The 23,238-nt window shown below is 40.7% G+C and overlaps 1 protein-coding gene across 15 annotated transcripts in view; it reads left to right on the top strand.

Moving 5' to 3' along the window:
* LOC107996810 (putative mediator of RNA polymerase II transcription subunit 26) overlaps positions 1–23,238 on the top strand; it is a 286,687-nt gene that overhangs the window by 238,027 nt on the left and 25,422 nt on the right. For all 15 annotated transcript variants that reach the window (XM_028666277.2, XM_062070960.1, XM_028666276.2 and 12 more), the window contains 2 exons: positions 4,722–4,819; positions 19,072–21,110. In XM_028666277.2, the coding sequence (XP_028522078.2) occupies positions 4,722–4,819; positions 19,072–21,110 (2,137 nt within the window). The remainder of the gene's footprint in view (positions 1–4,721; positions 4,820–19,071; positions 21,111–23,238) is intronic.

The raw sequence follows: 23,238 nt of genomic DNA, 5'->3' as shown, positions 1-23,238 counted from the left end.
AAGGTAGTTAAACATCCTATTGATGGAAGATACAAATGGAAAGATGTGTAGTAAACAGCGACGTTAGGGGTTTTCCATGGCGGAGACGACGATCCACGGGCGATCAGGATTTATCTTTACGACGACGTTGCCAGCCATATTCAGTGGCGCGTTATTTCGGGATCGGTGAAAAAAACATAATAAAATTTAACGGTCCGTCAGGCCGTGGCATCTCCCGCCCCCGTAAAGGCTAATAAATATCGAGAACAGGGCGGCTACAAATCTCAAGATAAACACGGCCTCGTATTTTTCTACCCCCTTTTTCCCTACGAGCTTTCCTCATTCTCGCTCTTATTCGGTGGTACGAGGTCGAGAAGGGCTCGCCCTTTTTACATTCCTCGTATGAATTATTAGGTGGCCGGACTTAAGGGGTGGACACCGCGGTATTTAATTTTCACTCCCCCATTAAAACAGAACGAATTTTTCCCTAATCGTATCCCTGACGATGAAAGTGCGGTTTGCAGTTTGTCACTGACCCTTGGCTTCGTTATCGATATATTATAGTTTGATACAAAAATCGGATAATCAACGATGGTTTGTTTCATTCATAATGTGAAAACGATGAAAGTTGATCGCGTTGAAGTTGTTGCACAAATATAAAAATGAAATTTCGTTTTGAAATGAATGATCCAATAAAGGAATTATCCATATGATTTGTAAGAAGACGTTAATTTTATTCGAAATTGAAAAATCTTTGATAAAATAAGAGATTATCAATATGCAATATTATAATAATGATAGAAACTATAAGAAGTGGAAGTATATCGAAGGATTATCAAAGATATTAATTTTTTCATTGATCATTTGCCACGAACATTGCTCCAAATATAATCTACCATAACTAACCGTGGTGAGGAATTTTCTGAACGACGGCACAGGTAGATTGGTGTAGGTGATGCCAATTAAGGGAGACGGCGGCGGTGAGCATTGAACTAGAACTAAGGGTTGGCGGATGTCGATGATGTATGTGGTGGAAAATACTGGAGGCAATCTGTCACGCCATCGACGTCTCGTAGGCGCCATCTCTTCACTTTCTTTCCTCTCTCTCTCTATATATATATATTTTCTCCTTCCTTCCATCGCAACGAAAAAAAAAATCAAAATTTCCAACATCATTGATCCTAAAATTTCCAAAAAAAACGAGGAGAGAGGGAAAGAAAGGGAGACAAAAATACTAAGAACTTTCAAATTGAAGCAAAATCAAGAAAATCCACGAAACGAAAGAGCACAATGAGTCGTTGGAATCGTTGTACGACGACGATGAAATCCAGTAGTAAACAAAATCCAGTCTCTTCAGCCGCACAAAAAGCCCCGTTCAAAACTCCCCCGTCCTTCTTTGGTATCCGGAAGTCGAGGCGGTATCCTCTTCTCCTTCTTCCCTCTGTCACACGCGCCCTTTCCGGGTATACGGCTGATTAAACGCGCAACTACGTAACGCAACGCAAATATACCGGCTCGCCAACCCATACCCCCGTCCTTCCATCGTTCCTCCTCCTCCTCCTCTTCCTCCTTCTTCTCCCCCTCCTCCGTAGACCGTCCCTTGAACCGGTTGTTGAAGAGAGGATGGACTCGTTTCGCTCTCGATTCCACCTTTCGGCTCTCTTTGAATTCCAACCCCGGTCACTTGACGGAAATATTTATCGAGGGTCTTTGCCGAGGCCCCTCGTTGCCCTACTCCTTCGGGCTAGACAGCACGACGACAGGGAGAAGCCTCCTGCCTCGTACCTCGTCGTCCTGCTACCTTTCAGCGCCTCCATAGGTACATGTCCTTCCTCCCTCCTGCTTCCTATACCCCCTTCCTATACCTCCCTGCCTTCGAGTTCTTTGATCCATTTCATGGAGTTTGTTCGGCTCGGATTATTTGCTCTCTTAATTACATTTCGATCCTATCTGCTTTTCGCTCTCTCCCTCCCTCTCTCCCTCTCTCTCTCTCTTTCTCTTTCTATTTCTGTCTTTGGCTCCTACTCTTCTTCCTCCTTCTCGTTCCGTGGGAAATTTCATGGAACGAATGGATGATCGACAGTTTCGAGCGAGTGTTAACGCGAGAGATTTGCGATGAGAGATATTTTAAATGGTGTTTTAAGGGTATGGATATTTTTTGAGGAAGGGAGTAATCGAGCGTGGAAAATAATGCGGAAGGAATATGTTCTTAGAATTATTCTTGACGTGACGGAATATAATTAGAACGAAAGAAAGGAAGAAAATAAAAATTTCTTATTATTTATGATCATTAATTCAAATTGCAAATATTAAATTGTATATTATGGAAATAGGATGATTTCTCCTTTCGCCAATTGAATATAAAAATTGAAATATCTTTTGCGATTGTTCTGAGTATAATTAAAAAAAGAATTTAGCGATAAAATATATTTTAATAGGAAAAATTTTGAGCGGAAGCTCGACTCGTCTTTAATTAAGGGAAGGGGGAAAAAATGTAATGTAAACCGAAAACTAGTCGATGTTATAGGGACTCCCCGTGGCTTTCCAAGCCGCAGGGGTCGCTCCTCCCGACGACCATAGAGGGTGGAACAAAGGAAGTTATCGTCGCGGAATTTTTATAGCGAGGAGAGAAAGAAATGTAAATCAGGTTTTGGTTCGTCTTAAGATGAAGAGAACCGGTAAGGGAGGGACTCGTCGAGACCGTCGCCGGCTTACCATGGATCGGAAGTGTTGTCGTATAAAACTGAATTAACTGTGTGCTCCTGCTTCTTCTTTTCGCGTGTATGTATACTCTCTTGTCTTATTTATTATAAATATAATCCTGTCGTTTCCATTCTCCCTGTTCCTGGCTGAGCGGTGCTTTACATTTATATTTACGTTTTAAAATTGAAATATCCGCTTCGTACGGTTCAGACACATCCTTGAAAGTCGAAGTAATTTGTGGTATAGGTAAGGAGCAAGATCTAGTTCTTTGAAAATGTAAAACGTGAAGTTTTACACGCGAACCTTTTATTTCAACGACATAAATATTTAAGATTTCATATACAATTCTCATCAACGTATCTTCAGTCCCTTTCACTTTTCGTTCAATTCGTTCAATTTCAACGCAACGTAAATAAATTATTCTTGAAAGATTTTCATATCATCTTTTTTTCTCCATATTTTCTTTCGTGGTTCTTACTATACTCGTTCCATTATTCCAAGTCAGATATTTATCCCCAACACAATAATAAATCTAGGATAAGTTAAGAAACAAGAAAAGTTTAAAATCTATCTATACTTAATTCCAATAGAATCAAGAATAATTAAAAAAAAAATGGACGACTTTTAAATAATCTCTTTGATAATCTTCCATCACCATCAAACGTCACACGTGTTACCCGAACATTTTCGTGACAATTTTCACAATGACGCGAAGGTAACCGCGATCCTCAACTTTATACGCTCCTGATAATCTCGTAGACCAGCGCTTGGAAACGGTTTACTCGCGTTTGTTGCCGAGATTTATGAAATGGCAATAAAATTTATATGACTCGGTTGCTCGTTAGGGGGCGCGGCTCGCTCGTTCAGATTGATGTCGGCGCGAGCCGACTGGTCCACTTGCCCGGGGCTTCGTTTGTTTCTCTCTACGATTGTCGTAGAACGGTCTGCTCCCATTATTAATCCCTTGGAAATCGCGGGAGAGCTTCAGTCATCGTTCACCGGAGAAAAATATGGCCGTAATATTTCTTTGAGAAGCGTGGGGGGTGCGGGGACGGAAGTTGCTCAATTTCGACTGAATTTGTCAGCTCGCGCCAATCGCGATTATACCACCGTGTCTGGCCTCTCGATTAAAAGGATCGTTTCGAATTCATAGGGAGGATGAAAAATCGTATTTCCTGGAAGAATAGACTTGGATTTATCAATTTGTTTAATGAGTCGATAAGGATGTGACGTATATGCGGATTTAAATTTTTTATTTAAGATGTGATTGTCATATGTATGATTGAAGAATGGAAATGTTTGACCGAATGCATATTTGTTAATAACAAAATATATGATAAATAGCAAATGCAATGCACACAATTTATGCACAATTATGTAATTATAATACACGTTCTGTAAATAATGATATAATAATAAAGTTTCTACAGCATCGAAATTGATAATTTATCAGGAAATATGAGCTTTACCCTCGAGTATAAATTTTCGGGTTTCCGTACCCCAAGACAGGGTCTAAGTAAAAGAATTATATCCTTCGCGTTTCGTTTCGAGTAGCGAAGCAAGGATAAGAGAGAGAGGAAAAAAGGGTGCGTGTTCGATGAGTCACTTATACAGTAAATCACGCGTATGCTCTGTCGAGCATGATGCCTCGAGGACATATCTGGTCTACCTGTTGCTCGGTTCCCCATCGATGACAACAAGGATCGTGCAAAGAATTCGAAAGGTGAACAGTATTTCTTCTGTATTCTTGAATTTCATCGTGTCCATAATCCCTTGAAATGACTTCAAAGTCAATAATCGTGTCGATTAGATGATCTTGTGTATCATATTTATTATCAATAAAATGTTAAATGTTAAATATCCTTGTAGAATGAAGAATTTTAATTTTGTAAAAATGTCAAATTTAATCTTACGAAAATTGTATAGTCCAACTATTATATTTTTGATTTGTTTTGCATAATTTCAAATTAGTGAAAAAAATGAATTGAAAAATGAGAAAGAGAAACTTTTTGATCTGATTATTCATATTTTGATTTCAGGTGGATGATCGAGTCAGGTCGCCAGGTACGTCACGATGTTTAACTACCACCATGTCGCTCTCAATTTCACCCTCGAGCCCTGAGGAACCTGTCACGCTGTAAGTAGAATTTTATTTCAAACTTATTTGAGTATTGATAAGGAGTACGCAACTTTATATCCCCAGAGGATATTATAATTCATACCGAGAATTTATTCGTGATTTAAGAGAATTTAAAGCTTAAATTCATTTTCTAGAAATTCCAACATTTATTATCATAAATTAGCAAAAATATCTTGCAACTTATTTGTCTCTATCCCTATCTAAAAAACGTTCAAGAATTCATAAAGAATGATCAATCAATATATAAATGAAATAAAAAAACGTGCTAAAACTGCAAAAAAAGAAGAACAAAAAATCAAAATTTAATAACTTCAACAAGATCAATAACTTACAGAAAAATGTAGTAAATATTCTTTCATATGTATAATAAAAAAATATTGCATAATCACAGATCCAATTAAACCAACGTTCAAATCGAAACATATCCTCGTCTCGTTTCTCCTCGCGAAATTATTCGAAAACGACAATACCGTGCAATATTGTTACGGCATTACAAATTCACAAGAGGCGGAAAGACGGCCGCTTGAAATCCGCGGCGCCCTTTAACCGTCGAAAAAGCCACTCAGACAAATTAGTCCCCCGGCCGTTTCTCTCTCGTGTGAAAGAACGTTTCCACGTAATTGTGGACCGCCGGTATTCGGGGCCTGCTCGTTCTTACGCGGGCCACAAGCCCTGGCTTGGCGGTATCGGTGTCGCGGCACGCCGAGGGCGGCGATATTTATGCCAGTTTTTTATTGCGCTCTAGCCCAGAGACCAGAATGGAAACAATATGTCACCGGTGGTATAAGGGGGTTGGAAACCGGTTGTACAAAGTTCTTGTAGGTGGCCCCCGGTCCGTCCGCCACCTAACGTTAATACTAACGCCTCCGCCGTCACTGCGTCTCCCCCCCTTCCCTGCGCTCGATGTCATGATTTTAAATGAACAACCCCAGTTTCACCCTGTCGCGCGCCACCGCCTGGGGTGGAAAGGCATGGCGGATCGAAGCGTGCCGCGCGAGAGAAAACCGCTTTTAAATCGATCTCGATACATTTTTCACACGTTTCGTATTGATAGCTGTTCATGTTTGCGATTTCGGGATTATTAAATATGTTGTATTGCTTTCGTTGAATCGAAGTTTGATGATAACTTGAGATAAAGAAATTTTTTGTTTTGTTTTCATTGGGAAGATATTTTTAACAAGTTTCGTTTGATCGTAGATTTTAAGGATTGATATAAAGAATTTATATTTGATATTTTCAAAATCATCGAAAATTGATTTTCTACAAGAAACGGACGTTTTAATTAAATTATTATATCGACTTTTAAATTCGAAATTTTTTGATCCAGTTTGAAGCTGTAATATTCAGGATTAGATTCAGAAGTGGTTTCCAAGAAAGGGGACATCGTTGTTCCATCGAAATTTAAATCTCCACGATTTCTGGCTGTGTTATGATTGTAGAGATCGAGGGGAAAGGAAGAAAAAAAGAAAAGAAAAAAGTAAAAAGAAACGAAAGAGGCCTCGGGTCTTAAGAATCATCGGATAAGTGCATATCGATTTCTGCCGATTGGCGAGGGTTGGACGGTGGTAAGATCGAGGCGAACGGGGAAAAAAAGAAAGCGGTAAAAAGGGCAAAGGCCATAAGTAACGGACCGTCTGGTGGAAAGCGCTCGAGAGCGAACAGTGATTTAGAGAAATTAAAACTTTAATTCATGTTCGAGTTCGCGGGGGGTGTATCCTTGCTACTCACCCTCCTCCGCCACTTCAGTTTGTGGAGTCCCCCCCACTCCGATGATCGACCGAAATTCACTCCACGTGTAAATTGACGCCAGAGAATTTTGTTATATCAGTTGTTCATTTTAATATTTTTATATTATTTATATCATCGAGTACTTTCGAGAGATATTTTCTTTACTCGCTTTATACAATGATACAATAAATATATAATTTTATGTATCAAAATAAAGTTAATATCTGTTCATTACAATGTTTCGAGATTTAGATTTGCTGTTTTGTAGTAAGTTTCAAAATACTTACTCTTAATGTCGTTAAAGCGTATCTTTCGTCCATTGGAAAGTCCAATGGTCAGCACATTTGACAAATGTACGATCGAAAGCAGAGGGTAAGTAAGGAAACGACAAATATTCCAAATCCGATCAGGCACGTCCGCACAGTGGACACAATTATTGTTGTCCTGATTTAAGGGCGGCATGCATTTTAAAGAACGGCCATACCGGATGGCTCTACATGGCCTCTATTTGCACAAGGGATGGATAAAAATTCAGCATCCTCCGATAAAATAGCGTACAATACATTCAAACCACCAATACGCTGCTACATGTGTACGTATACTCTCGTATAAGCACCCTTCGAAACGATCGAATCTTTTTTTTATTCACAGATTCGAGCGAATGGATCATCATCGTCTATTGAATCTAATCGTTAAAAATATACCTCACAGAATATTCCATAATATATATTATATTATATTATATTAGCAATATCATATTAGAAAAATAATTTGAAAAAATTATAATAAATCATTGCACAAATTTGGGAAGAAATTTTAAAAAATTATACGAAATATAATACAAATCTTTTTAACGCCAAAAATAATGAAAATAACTATAGAAAGAAAGTAGCAAATAGGAGACAGCACTGTAAATCTGAATTTCGAAAAGATGCTCTTACAACTTTCACGATCTTCCATATGGAATACGGAATATGAGAAAAGGACCTTTATTCTTCTCCTCCTTCATTGCCCATTGTTCCTTTCGCCTCCTCTTCCCTCTCTCTCTTTCTCTCTTTCTCTCTCTCTGTCTACGTTTTCCTTACCGGTATTCAGGACGACCTTCGTCTCCAATAAATTCCCATCACCATCCTCAGGTACGCCTTCGCAGAATAAATCATACCATAAGTGAATCCGAATTGAATTCAATGAGTAAATATGGTGGTTGAATAATGAAAAGCAGTGTACGGGTCCGATGTGTTATCAGGCAAAAGTGAAAAATTTCATCGTATATAAAATTACTTTGAAAATTCTGATGACAATTAACGTGATGTTTTGCGCCAAAGTTTGATTAAATTAGTCATCGTAATTGTTCGCATGTTCAACGTCACGATAAATTTATAATAGTAAATTTGTAATTAATTTTTTGCACAGTTTTAAGAAATCGAAAATTATACTTGATTATATTCACTTGCAAGCAGTGTATGTATTAAATATTAGATAATATTTTCCATTACATCACTGATTTTTCTATTTGTTACAAAAATATGTATTCTTAAAATTAGTTTTAATAATGAAACTTTAATGAAATATCACGGATTAGATAAATTATCATTTCAATTATCATTTCCCACAAACGAAATAACAAAAATCTTTCGAAACCAATTTAAATAAAAAAAAAAAAGAATACAGACAAATCAGTACATTTCATAAAACTATTATTTGATACCAAATAAATAAAATAGATTTTTCTCTAGATCTAAAAAAAGAAAAGAAAAGAAAAATATTGGCACATCAGTAATATCGTTAATTTAAAAGCAATTCTTGTATGGCTGGGTCCGCTTCCGCCCCTCGCTCGGCCATCTTTCACGATGCATCATCGAGGAGCAATACATGTAAATCGTCTGCTTCACAATGGCGTTTGGTGCACGATCATGTGTGTGTGTGCGTGCGTGGAATCTAGTCAAGAAGCAGTGGTTGGGTGGAAATGCATAAATACATGAACCACGGTGAAACTACGAGCGAAAGAGGGACGGGGACAAGCTTGGCCCGCATATGCCTCGAGCGGGTTGTACCTCCTAGAGGCGTAATAACGCGTGGATAGCAGCTCTCTTCTCGCGAAAATGCGCCCTTTCGGAATGTCGTCGCTTTTTCCTCCCCCCTCGAAAAAATACTGCGATTTCGACCTCGGTACAGGGGTGAATCGCGTCACGGATGAGAAATGAAAGAGAACGTTTCTTTCCTTTTTTTTTTTTTTTTGAATGGGGATGAAGACGAAAAAAGAACGAGAAAGGAATCGTTAGCAAAGTTGCATTTATTTTCGTTCGTATTGTGGGAGGGAGGATTTTATCGAGGTAATAAAGAGTGGTCACGTGCAGATAGAGATATAGAAAAGTCGAAGGGATTTTTAAGAAAATTAATTTAATATTTTTGGAAAATTTAAAATTCGAGATATATAAAATTTCATTCGTTCTCAATTCTGTTAGTTTAAAGTAAAAAGTTTGATTGATTAATTAATTAATTAAAAAGAAAGGATTAAAAATTATTGATACCTTATATTATTAATTAAAATTTTACTTAATCATTCATTGATTTATAATCCAAAATTTCTATGTTTTTATCCTGGGATATACGTGTGTGAAAGTGGTGAGATTATTACGCGATAAGAATAGAAAGAGTTGGAAACTTTCTGGCCGGTAATTACGCTACTCGAGTGAAGAGGAAGTAGGTTTCTGCCCCATTTCGCTTTATAACGTGCGAGAATTTTTTTGGTCAAGGAAGATTCTATTCGAATAGGGGGTAATACGCGAAATTTTTAGGGTGAGGAAAGTTGAAACGTGATCGTTAGTCTCTCCACACAGTCGGACGAAATTCGCTCTGTTTAAATAGGTTTACATGGAAATCTTTGCAGGTTTAATGCTCGTTTTGTTCGCGTGCTACGTTGTTATAATTTTATTATCCTTTTTCAAAGTTTTGAACGCTGTTGAATGGAATAACAATAACGAGATGAGAAACTAAATATTAAAATTAAATTGTACGTAAAGAAATGGAAGTACCTACGGATATTTTCGAGGAGAAAATAAAACAAGATGAGACAAAACATCGTTATGAAATTATTCTCTGAGATAGATAAGAGAGATAGATAGAGAGAGAGAAAGAGAGATCGAGGAATATTTCGATCGGGTTATAGACAGCACTTTGACCACAACAATTTTCATTGCGACGTTTTATTAACCTTAAAAGTATGTGAAACATCTCAAGAAATACCACTTTGACCACGTTAATCTTATTGATTCATTTTGGCATACTTTACATAATCAGAACATAAATCTTCTTTCATATAAATAACTCAGAACATGATACAAAATACTCAGATTATGGTTAACTTTCGTGATAAAGAAATTTATTAAAAATCTACTTTGTTATATTCTACATTAATATTTAAACATATATAAAAATCGATCACAATTGTATAATTTGAATAAGCAAAAAACACATTAAATTGATTAAAAAAATTCTCTAGTTTATCAATCTTCCCTTAAATTTAATTGAAAAGGAGAAGAGAAATAAATTCCAAACATAATATATAAAATTCCAATTTCAAGGAAAGAAAGAAAATATTATCGAAATAAATTCACCGAAGAATCAACTTAATAAGCTTAGTGACGAGTCTACGAGATGAGACGAGATTAAAGAGGCGAGATTCGCATTCCTGCGTTACCGTCACGCGAGTAATTACGCAATGGCGAACGGAAAGGAGGCGCGAAACGGCGAGGAACGAGGAGATGCGAACGAGCAACAGTCACCCCCGTGGAGGAGGAAAATAGACGAGAAGGAAGGCTTGGCTGGTTGGGAGGAAGGGTTGCTCGGGTTGGCGTGTTGCTGTTGTTGCCTCTCTGAGCGCCGCGTCTCAGCGTTGCGCGATTTGCAGCCAACAGGAGAAACCAGAGCTAATAAAAGCCCGCAATTACCTCCGGTTCGAGCCATTTGTCTTGACGGGCGTCTCATGCCCGATATAATTCACCCTGGCAACAACACATTGTTGTCTAATGAGGTGTAAAACATTCCGGGATATCTGGCTGCAGGGAGGTCCCTCGGTATAGTTTATGCGCGATACCATGTTTGATTTCTCTCTTCCCTGTCCCTGTTGTAATATTCTTATATCGGCCGTCCTTGCATTTTGCCACTGGACCAACTTTCCGACTCGGGTTTTCCATCTTCTGGTTAATCGTAACGCGAATTATTCTTTTGATCAGAAAGGGACGTATGCTTCGCTTCCCTTTTTTCGATCGATGATTAGTCTAATTGGATTGGATCCACCCGACAGGCAATATTTGTCTAACATACACGAAGATCAATCTTGTGCTAAATGTTCTGCGCGAAATTATGAACCGATCCTTGTACGAAGAAGTAGAGAAGACGAATTCGGATCGAAGGTAATTCATAAAATGAATTTTCTATTTGTACTTTCAAGCCCCCTGACCCATATACCCAATATCCCGAACAAAATTTTTGATCTCTTCAACTTTATTTCAAGCTAGTAATTATTGTATTTCCATTTGTTTCCTTCGTTTTATTTTAAATAAAACGAATTCGCAGGAATCACGATCGATACATTTCTAATCGTCCCCAATAAAATAATAATGCGAACGATTCCCAAGCGATTTCTCTCCTCGTACAAATCTTCGCGTTTACGAAGAGCCCTACTTTTCTCACCCGCAAATACACGGGGACACGGAGGAATTCAAGGCAACTCTCTCATTCCGTGCGCCGCCGCGAAGTGTTATACGTGCGTGCACGCGGCCATAAAGTGAAAAAAAAGGTCCGCAGGCAGTTTGTTACCGGGGAGCAGTTGTAACGGAAGGGCACGTATCGGGTAACATGATTACAAATATATCATAACTCCTCGGCCCTTTCCTCGAGCCCAACGAGTCCTCGAAGGAGGCGGCGAACGGAAGCCGTGTGTCCTTCGACACGCGATACACGTGCGCCGCCTGTCGATGCGGCTTTATCGCAGCAAATCACTACCGGTTCCGAAGAAATAAAGACAAAAGGGATACGAGAGGGGGAGGGGATTGGACCGGAGTGAAAAGGGCACGTAGCACATCCCTTCGCTAAATCGAGCCGAGACGGAAACACGTTCTCTTCCACGTGTGTGTACCTCGTTCATGATCTGGGATACAATGTGAAGGGAATGAGCTTGTTTCTTTAGAGACAACAAGTTTCAAAGTTGAAAAGAATTTTAAAATTAAGATTATATTACACGAAATATCGAGAGTGTTGATTTTTCGTTTAAAATTATTCTACAGTTTGTGAAATTGAAATATACAGTTTATTTATTTTTTTTATCATAAAATAATCTCTCGAAATCATCTTAAAAGGAAAGATATTGTCGATGAGAAGTTTTGATTTTGAATTTGTCAAATCAAACTTTGAGATGATCAGTACGTTTATTCGCACGAAAAAATTTAAATACGCTGAGAAGGCACGGCAAAAGGTGGTGTTGAGGTGGTTTTAAGGGCCGTAATCAGTGCGATCCCATGAGATTCTAGAGAAATTGCATCGTAATCCAAGAACACCGCGGATTGAGGCAATTCCAACAACCCGGAACAATCGAGCGGCGTCGACGAAGGCATATTATTATACCCGTGGCTCGGACAGTTTATTTCAGGTTCGTTCGCAGGATTTACTGTGCACCCTCACTGGTAAGAATTCACCTAGATTAACATTACTTTTCTCCACATTTCTTTTGCTTCGTCTTATATTATGTCCGACATGATGAAATCGTGATTTATTAGTATTGACCAGAAAAAATGATAAGATTGTTACCTAATCTTTGAGTTTCAAATTCCAGAACTCTGATTAAAGATTGATTACTAGGATCCATAATAAATTTTTCTAAAGTTTATAATATACTTGATGTCAATGTATATTTAATAAAATAAGAATTTAATGGAAAATATTTAATTTTAAGGAAAACTCAAGTTGCTCCCCCTGAGGATTCTAAAAGTTAAGTTAATCTGAATCGTTAAATAGTCGAGAGATTAAAATGCGATTCGATGAGAATAAAAATATCGAGGATTTCAGAACTTTTTCTCACGGCGAATGTCTCATCCTAGATTCGAATGAATACGGAATATTGTTATAACCATAAGAAGGATACACGTGCTGGTACTTGTCACTATGACATTATCGATCCAATGGCTCGGTTCGTCGTCGGTTGGTCCGAGTACAGTCCCTTCTTACTATCCCCGTTCACTCTTCATCCCTCTTTGTACATACCCGACTTTGCAACCCCCTCTGTGCAACCCTTTAGGGTCGCGTTCCTCACAGATATCAGTGTGAAACTTTCAGCAACGTCCTTTTCGATTTCCGCTTTTTGCAACCCCAAAAATGTTCAGATACATATATGATTCTTTATGAAATTTAATATCAATTTCAAAATTAAATTTCACGATTTTAAATCTCTTCTTATACCTTATCCAACCTTTCTTTATTTCAATATTTCTCGACATTATTCAATTCCTTTATATTAATAATTTTCCAACCCTGAAGTTCTAAACTTAAATCTTTATAAAAAATATTTTCAAAATAAACGATTCTGAATTTTATATTGACAAGAGGAAAAAAAAAGCACTTCAATTATTAACCAAAATAGTCATCGAAACATCATATCGCATACATCACCGCACGTATCATCGTGGCGGAAAGGAAAGGAATATAAATCGGCGGAAGGAAACAGCGACCGGGCCGAGTTCCTGAGAACGCCGCCACCGACGTCGTTTCGTAACTGCGAAAATTTGCGCCCGCCTACCCCGGCCTCAACTATAAATCAGTTGAAATTTGTTATGCGCGGCACGCAGATGGTTTTGTTATATGAAAATATGTGCCGCGTAGGGATGGTATAAGTATCCCTCGGTAAAACACATCCCTTATACCGTCCCACGCCCCCCTGCCGGCCCCCGTCTCGCCCTGCTCCTTACCCCAGACAGGCCCGAGGCGTCATGCTGTTCTGCGCTCTCTTTAATTACGCCCCGAAACGCGTGACGTATTGCCGTGCGCTGAAAGGGACAAAAAAAGGCGATCTTGGCGATCCATGACCGTTCGAATCGAATCGAGAGATCTTTGAATCATCTTGCGAAGGAACGATGGTCTGGACGTTTCGATTCAGGCAATCTTGAGATTTTCATGCCTTGGAATAATGTTTCGAACGAAACGTGTGCGATAATGTTTGATTATAAATGTGATAAAATATTTAGATTAGGCTGGATAACTAAAATGAAAGGGAGGAACGAGATGAAAAATACCAGAGAATCAAATTTCTTTAAAAATTTCCAGGTATATATATATATGTACTCAAAAAATAATTAATTAATTTTTTTATAATGCATTTCTCTTACGAGGATATGTATCTAGAAACACATAAATTTCTAGAGTTAAGATTTTCTTTACTTTTGCTTCGAAAAATCATCAATTCTTCCAATACAAATCTCCATTAAAGAATATCACAATCGACCATGAAGAGTATCGAATCTATCACCGTATTAACGTCTCGATTCCATTCCAACAGGAATTCGAGCAGAACAAGCGCGAAATGGCACACCGATTTATGAGAAAACAACTTTTCTAAGAACACTTAAAACTTCAAAAAATAAAGAGGAAGAAGTATATATGTATATATATTTGTCACTTAAAGCACACTTAAACCATCCTCGAAACTCGATGTAAGGCGCTTCTTACGGAGAGGAGGGAGGGTATGGCCGGCCATGGAGGATGGAGCCACTTAAAGCCCGGTTGTCCCGGGTTGCTGTTAAATATTTGATCAGAATTCGATTGCTTTAAGACGTCAGTCTGCGAGAGGATGCGAGAGGAAAAAAAAAAGAAGAAGAAGAAAGTGGGACGAGGATGCGAAGCGGTTGACGTAAGGGCGGATAGTTAGGCGAGTGGGGCGAGCAACTATTCCCCGGAGCCGATGTCTGAATCGGGCAGCTGTCCTGGTCGCAGGAGCGTTCTTCCTGCGCCCGCGATTGATGGCCGAGTCGACGACACGAGTACGCTTTAAAATCCTTCCCTCATTGTGAAAGCGGCTCAACGGAGAATAGCATGCTCGGATCCCCTTTAGAAATAAAGCCAATTCGTTAGGTTTCTCGGTGTGGAACGGTGCTCAGTAGAATGCCACCGTCGATGGTCAGACAATGGCGCGTCACTGGTTAAATAAGTGTCCTCGGCATTCTTGTTGTATCTGAGAGTTTGACGATAGTTAAACGATTATTATTTCGAAGATTTGTTGGAATTCTAGAAAAGGTTTAGAGGATTGATAATTATTATAAAAAAAAAAGAAGTGGTAAATTTAAGAAGTTTCCAAATCATCGTGGAGAAATTATGAATTTTTATAAATATATAAAAATTGTGTAGAATTTGTTCGTGTTGTTACATTATGAAGTCACATTGTGCCCCCATTCAACGTTTAAGAAGGCGAAGGGTGGCCGAGTCGCAAAACTCACGCGAATCCACGTGGTGCCAAGTGGGGTGCATTAGCCAAGTTCCCCATTATCCACGCGTGAGAGACCCTTAAATTATCCGGCATTCACCCACCGTCGACCTCCCCCACTCTTGAACGTCGGCGAGAAAAAGATGTACGAGTTTCTTTCGCGAGAACACCCTCGATGGGTGTTCAAGCGGAGTAGGTGCGACGAGAATCATTCGCGAGTACCGAGAAACGAATAAGTTGTAGCAAAATATATGATGCGTTACATATTTACAAAATATAAAAAAACTGAAATAGAGGATCCTTTCGACGAGGGGATATAAAAATGAATCGTAAAAATTATAATACAATTTTTCGATTGAAATTAAAAAATACAAACATTCGATTTCGCTCGATCAATTGATCCAGGACAAATATCTCTTAAATATTTTACAATCGTTTCGGTATAAATCCGAATACAGACTTAACTCGACTAAGAATACCAAGTGATCCTGGCGCGGTTTATCTAATTGGAATTGTCGAAGGTTCGGAAGAAGGGCGCCAACGAACGCCAAAGATGAGGAGAGAGTAAGCGAGACTAAGAAAGGTAAGCATGGAGAGGGAAAGTGTAGGAGAGAGAAAGAGAAAGAGAGAGAGAGAGACGGAGAGAGTACTTGAAGAACCATCGGCAAGACGAAGGGGGTGTGTAAGTTTGGGCTATCTCTGAGAGCACAGTTCCAAGGAGGCTCCTTTAGACTCTAGTGACGTGACGTCGCCTAATACTCTAATCCCTTCAGCGGAGGCACCATCGTCCGCTTCTGCAGCCTCGTGTTTCTGGGTAACCATCTCCTCCGCTACGAACGGCACTTGCTAATTAATTGACGAGTACGGATTTTGAGGTGTCGAGAATCTTCATGTCTGTCGAGAGGGAGGACTGTTATCAGTCAGTACAGGTCGAACAGCAAACGCGTATCACTTAAACCGAGTACTTTAGTTGATTTTGTACGAGTACTATCTCATTTATGTTAATTACGATTCAAAGTTGAACTATCATTATTATTGGGATCAATTATTCAAATATCTAAAAGATTGGCAAAGAACGATATTGCATATTTTATCAATATTAAGAAAAAAAAATTATTCAGATTTTTCATAATTGATTGAAACATAGAAGTATTTATAAAAGTCGTTTTCATATGTCGGTAGCTAATGATATTAATGAAATTGAGTAATTGTATCGATCATAGATCTGTTATTCACACAAAATTATGAATCGAAAAACGACGTATTCTAATTCTATATAATGAAACAGTGATCCACGAACTGATCATGAACATTGAACATTCCTCGTGAATTTATCCAATATCGATACGTATCTTCGTGTACAAGTTCCTCTTGCGAAAAGAATTTTTCAGCAACGATCATCAATTCGCAATAACTGAGAGACTTTAACAGCGGACGTGACATTTTCCTTGCGAACGCGAAAACGAAACCAATCTTTACGCAATACCACGTCGATGGACGTAGGTACTCGGTCGAGGAGAAGGGCTGCTTTCTAATTATTCCCCACAGGCCATAAGGGATGACACGTAATTGGAGGGTGGACGAGGAAGCATTGATCCCTAACTGGAAGGGATTCAACCTCTTCCTTGCTCCGCTTCAGCCTTCCTTCCTCTTCCCTCCATCTTCTCTCTTCCTCTATTTCTCTCTCTATCCTTCATTCGCTCGTTTAGCTCTCGAACCCCCGAACACGTTGGCCGCTGGACCAATGAGCACTGGCCGGAAAAGAAAAGTGATAATGTCTTAAGCCTTTGGTGCGATTTAACTTGCGATTTTGCTCGAGGAGAGGGCTCATTCTCCTTCCTTTCTACGAGTTCGTTGCTCTAAACTCTCCAAGCTTCCCCGTGAGGAGGGTTTAGGATTTAAGGAAAGCCCTCCCGCTCCAGAGATCCTTCTCAAGCTCCCGCTAAGCGCTCGCGCTGATCCTGCTCTTCTTCTTCTTCCTGTACCGCCTCTCGGAACCTCCGGGTTTATCTAATTCGAGTTGTAGCTTCCTGCTATCGCTCTAAACCGTATGGGCTGCCCAATCCTTGGCTGGCCTCGCCGATTGAAAATATAACACTGACTCTTGCGAAACGAAGAACGGGTCAGGATAAGCGTGTCCAGATGAATTTGATCGAGTAACATGCCTGCACGTTTTGTTACATAATATTCGATCGATAAATGTCGTTTAAATATAGCTGATACACGGATATCTGATTAATTTTTATTCTGGACATTTTAGATTTATTTTAGATCACATTAAAAAAAGAATCGAAATACTTTGATTCGACTTGAAGTACAGAAAGTAGAAATATCTCGAGAAATAAAGTTTTATTATACGTCTAAAATAAATTTCTCTAAATTTTAATCGTTAAACTCGAAAAAATTCGTAAATTCAATGTATCCACTGTTTAATAATATTTATTGATAATGCTATTCTTTTTTTATCCCCTCCACGGCCCTTCTGCTCGTAAACTTTAGATTTTACTCGAGCCATAATTCATATTTTGGAAAAATCACAAGCCTGAAACTGTCGAACCGACAATTACAAAAAAATCGTGGCAAGGATTCATTTCCATCGTGACACGCGTAATCAAAGATAAATAGAGCGACGATCAAGTCTAAATCGCTGCCTGTTTAATTCCTTAATTGAATTTGACGTTGCTCGTTACGAGAGGCAGACACCCGTCTTCGATTGAACGTGAAAAAAGAAAGAGAAAAGAAAAAAAGGCCAGAAGAGGTCTCTGGCCGGGGACCAGCCAGGACTCTTAAAGGCGGCGAAAGAGAAACCAGGTAGCACGGAGGTATACGTAGATCGTGGCTAGACAGGCCACTGTGGAGGGGGTTGAAGTTAAGATGTGGCTGAATATAAGCGGGAGGGGGGCGAAGGTATGTACCGACGCCCGTAACACACTGAACACCTTCGCCGTGGATCCAGGGGCCGTGTCCCCTACTACGCTCGGGGGTGGTTGAGGTGAGTGACGGGGGTTGTGCTGGGAGGCCGGGAATCGCGTTCCTAGCTAAAAGGGGTGGACAGTGCGCAGAACCCGCCCCCACTTCTCGCGGCGAAGCAGAAGCTGCCGGTTGCTCGCGCAAGCCTTCATCCCCTCCTCAACCGTGGTGGAAGATCGCCACCCCCGTGCGAACTTAAACATAGCACACAGTAGCTCGCGAGCATCCTGCGTGGAAGGGCTCACCCGCGCGCACTTGTAGCTACACAAAGGCAACGGTGTCTGTATATCTCTATCGAGTATATACATATATATATATGTACATATATATATATATATGTATATATCGAGTCGGTTCAAAACCGAGCCAAGGAGGAACGCGTGGCTGGTGCGTGATCGCGCGCGTGCGTGACGATATCGGAACGTGTGTCCACGATCCGTGTCTTGCCGATTCTGAGTCGAGATTACGTGAGAATTTGAATAATCGTGTAGAACGAGAGAGAGAGGGGGGGAGAGAAAGAGAGAGAGAGAGAAAAGAGAAAGAGAACGAGAAAAGGAAAGAAGGGAGTGTGTTCGTTCGATGATAAGAAGGGGATTTTTAACAGTTGCTGGCAGATTTCGAGTGTTCGGCTGAAGATCTTGGCAGAGAAGTCTCGAGAGAAAGAGATAGAGGGAGGGGAGGGGGAGGCAGAAAGAGAGAAAGAGAGGGAGTGGATGGAAAAGGTTCCAGGACTCGAGGCCGATGTCCTCGATGGACCTCGACGAATTTCAGGTGAAGTTTATTTAAAGAGGACGAGGTTTACTTTAGGCTTGCAAACGTTAATGAACAGAAAGTGAACAGTGAAAGAAAAGGCAAAAGGTAAAAAAAAAAAAAAAAGAATAGAGAAGACGATTTGGGACGGGCGGTCTGAATTATTTGGAAACTGACAGAGCTTCTGTTTCCCAGCTACGGGAATCAGTTTCGTTAGATATCGAGCAAATTTGATCGAGCTGATTGCATTCCATTGATCAAAATTCAATGCGCATCCATGCATCCGATGAGAGAGCAGATTTCCTGATCCTCTGGAATTTTTGTGTTCCAGGGTGGAACTGACCAGCGTGCCAGGTGGCCAGAATGCGATGGCTCATCTCAAAAAACGGAAGCTGGAAGCAGAATCTGTCAGCCCAAATCCTAAGCAACCACAACAGCAGCCACAACAGCAACAACAACAACAACAACAACAACAGCCGCATTATCAGCAGCAGCAACCCTTGATCAACAAGAAGGCTGTTCAAGCGATTATTCCCCAAGAAATGGAGACAGCTGATGCTGCCGCTAAACGAAGAAGAAAAAGCGTCCGTGATGATGAGACGCGTAAATCGCTTGACGCCAATGACTCGAGCAAGAATATACCGTTGCCACAAAAGAAACGAGCTTTCGCTGCTGGAAATTCGGGTAGTCCTGCGAGAAAATCGAGCAAACATTCGGAGGAGCCCGAGGACGATGAGACTCTCATCAGAGAGACTGAAGCCGCTTTGAAAAGTTTGTCCGGAAGTTGGCCAGGTCCTAGAGGTTCTTTGTACCAACGAGGCAATACGGACGAGGATAAATACGAATCGAATTTCGAGAATTTGTTCGAAGAGAAGAAGGACAATCCGAAATTGTCACCCTCGTCGATGTCCACTTCGTCAACGACAAGCAACGATGCAGGATGTTCCTTGAAAGACGTGATATCTTTCCGCGGTCAACAAGATCGAAGCAACAGATCCCAGCAACAACAGCTGAAACAACAAGACGTGACCAAACAACAGCAACAACACCCAGGGGGCAAAGTGAAAAAAGATCTAGACAATTTGTTAAAAACGGAAAACGAGTGTGGCATCGTTCAGAACCAAGTGAACAATGTGACTGAACCGGGTAAAATCAGGCCAGTGCCGGTGAGATCTTTGTCAAACAAGGACAGAAACATGATCGGTACTCACGTGGACGCTCAAGGTAGGCAGACGGACAAATACTCGAGATACGATCCACCCGACTTCAACGAACTGGTGGACGACTCGTCGAACGAGTTGGAGATCGATATGTCAGACCCAACGGCCGAAAAAGACGAGTCCGACAGGGACAAGATGAACGACAGGGACAGGGATCGGACGTGTAGGAACAACGGTCAGTCACCGCAGAATTCCGCGAGACAGCATCAACAGCAACAACAGCATCAACAACAATTGTACTCCAATTATCACAGACAGTACAGTGAGAACGGTATGAAAGTATCACCGATCACCATCACCACCACCTCTTCCTCTTCGCCCCCATCGAATTCACCATTCTCCGCAACATCGGCGTTTAGACCACCCAACAGTGACCACGCGAAAGCGACTGGCCGCGGAACACCGTCAGTGGCCTCAGTTGCCTCGACGGCGATTCCACCTATCGGCCCGTATCCAGCTTCCGCTACGTTCGTCGGCTACCCCACTGCCGGGCCGGGGCCAACGATGCCGACACCCCAACCTGTTACAGGGATCTCGCCCACCTCCGAAGACAAGCATTCCTCCACGGTCTCGTTGTTGCAATTGAAATCGTCCAAGGAGGAAGTTCATCACGTGACGAGGCACGAGGTGGCGCAGAACTCGGTGACGGGCAACAAAAGCCCAACCGGTGGGCTGCCAGCGGTTACCAGTCCTGACTCCTCGAAACAATACACGATCCTTCAGCCGGCTGGTATCGGGTCGAGAGCGGCCAGTGCCATTCAGGACATAGCCAGGGAGGGAGTGGTCAGTGTGACGGCTGTCAGCAGTTGTAGTACCAGCAATGGTAGCACCGCGAACGGTATCAATAGTAACAGTAACAGCTGTGCCAACAACGTGGCTAGCAAGACTACGAACAGCAGCAACGGAAGTAGTGGTAACGTAAGCAACGTGGCGAATTCGGTCAGCAACGGGAATAACGGGAACAATGTGACGAACAGTATCTCGATCACCGCAATCTCGACCAGCACGACCACGTCTAGTTCCACGACAGGTGTCGAGGTGTCGTCCGGGGTTGGTCAGCAAGAGACTGTGATGAAAATGCCCGAAAGACCTGTTACCTTCGATGGCAGCAGACCGGGAATGTCCATGTCTCCGTCCAGTCTCAGCAGAGGTGAGAATTTCAAAGTAAAACCATTTTGAATCACGAGTATCTTCCACATTTTGGCAATTTGCGAGGATTTCGTGTTTTATTCTTTTCGAGGAATCTCTTTTCTTTTTTTTATCGAGCTCATCCGACTTGTAAGGATACTACGAAAATACCTCGATAATATTCGTCTCGCGTGCCTCTGTCGAGACTTTAACGACTGCAAATGGAACACGAGCAACGTGCCCCCAAAATCGCTTTCTCTCGACCGTGATGATTTCGTTTAAGGGCGAAGACAGACATCGGGGCATGAAGAAATTCGCGAAATCATTGATGAGATTAATGTTTCAGGCGATCAGTCAGGGTTCAGAATCCATGCGTTATCCTCTACTCGAGAGAAGGATATACTCGGGACAAAAGGCATTTTCGACATCTCCCGCGTATACAGTACCTCTTCTCCTCGGCCTTTCTCCGTCACACTCTCCCTCTCTCTTGCTTTCTCTATGAAGTTAGGGGAGTTAGGGTAGCACGGAAAATCAATAATTACGAAGCGAGGGGCGATGACTCAAATGGTGAAATCAAGGTCTCTCAAAGTAAAGTTATTCTCCGTATCCTCCGCTACAGCCACTTTGTCTTCGTCTTTGGCACAGCTTCGAAACTATTCGCTTGATCACGGGAACGTCGCGATGATCGTAAAGACTAGCAGCACGCGGGGAAACTTGCACCTATTAGACGCATTCGAGCACGTGCCTTTTACAGCTCTGTGATATAAGCCAGAGTTTACATCGCCATGTGCTACTCCCTATCTTTTCTAAATTGCTTCATTCTTCCTTCTCTTTTTTCTTTTCCAACTAACTTTTTTTAAAATTGATTGTTTCTTTACATACTTTAAAAATTTATGAAGTATATTGATATTTTGAAATCATATTGATATATGATTTTTCAAACTAATCTCCGTTAAAATAAATTTTTTAAAAATAATCTTTTCCGATCTTATTATTGGTCTTTAAATTAGATATATTATTTATTATATGAATACTAAGTGATTATTTTAATTGTATCACAATTAGTGGTGTCCTAAATTAATAATTTTCCCTAATGTGAACAAATAATCACGAAGTGATTGAATTTAATTATATCGCAATTAATTGTATCCTAAATTAGTAATTTCCACTATTAACAATATTTTGAATTAAATATAATTCGATAAATACGATACGAACCTGACCCAAATTGTCTAAATTGAAACGTTTAATCGATCGATCAAAGCGAGATGAGGAGTCGTGAAGTGAATGAGAATCAAAAAATGAGAAAAAAACAAAAGAAAAAAAGAAAGAAAGAAAGAAATCAGAGAAAATTCACCCGTTACGCCAATAGGGAGACATTCCACGGTCGTGACAGGTGGAAGTTCGAGTGCATTCCAGGGTCTTAGGGCAGCGACGACACGATGTGCCTAGACGGGGAAATTTGGGGTTGATACCACGTCATACGTATAAGCCGCAGCTGTCAGCAGCTAGAAACGTGACTAGCATCCCAGCCACATCACGGTACCTTATTACCACCATGCGGCTCTGCTGCCTGTCCTCATTATCCCCTTAACGTTTTCTCCGACTGAGGCTGCGAAAATGAACAGTTCAAAAATTCAATCTTCCTTGTCACATGTCACGCATATGCGTTGACCTACATCTTCTTCGAGAACGAAGAAATTTTAGAAATAAAGAATATACATAAACTATTAAAACCAATTCCCAAGAATTTACTTGTCAATATTTCACAACGATCGGTCATTAAAAGATTCGTGGTCGCAGATAAAGCGAGTACCACGACGGAAATCTCGGTGAATAAACGTAGGACTGTGATAAGTGGGCACGATTAATCGCATACTTACAAGCGTGACGGCAGTACAGGCTTGCTTGCCGGACTCCACAGACCTATAGTTTTAATCGCAACCTCGTTCGCCCGTGCCATTCGCGCCGCTTGTTCTCTTACCTTTCGATTTAGCGACAGGATCGCGTGCACGTCGTGCTACTTCCTCTTTTCTTCTCTTCTTTTTTACTTTATACTTCGTCTCTCTCTCTCTCTTTCTCTCTCTCAATCTTTCTTTTTCTTTCTCTCCGCTCCATTTTTTAAAATATTTTTTTCTTTTTTTCTTTTT

The sequence above is a fragment of the Apis cerana genome, linkage group LG2 (genome assembly GCF_029169275.1).
Source record: "Apis cerana isolate GH-2021 linkage group LG2, AcerK_1.0, whole genome shotgun sequence".
Lineage (NCBI taxonomy): Eukaryota > Metazoa > Arthropoda > Insecta > Hymenoptera > Apidae > Apis > Apis cerana.
The sequence above is the reverse complement of the archived record's forward strand: the minus strand, read 5'-3'. Positions and strand labels throughout refer to the sequence as shown.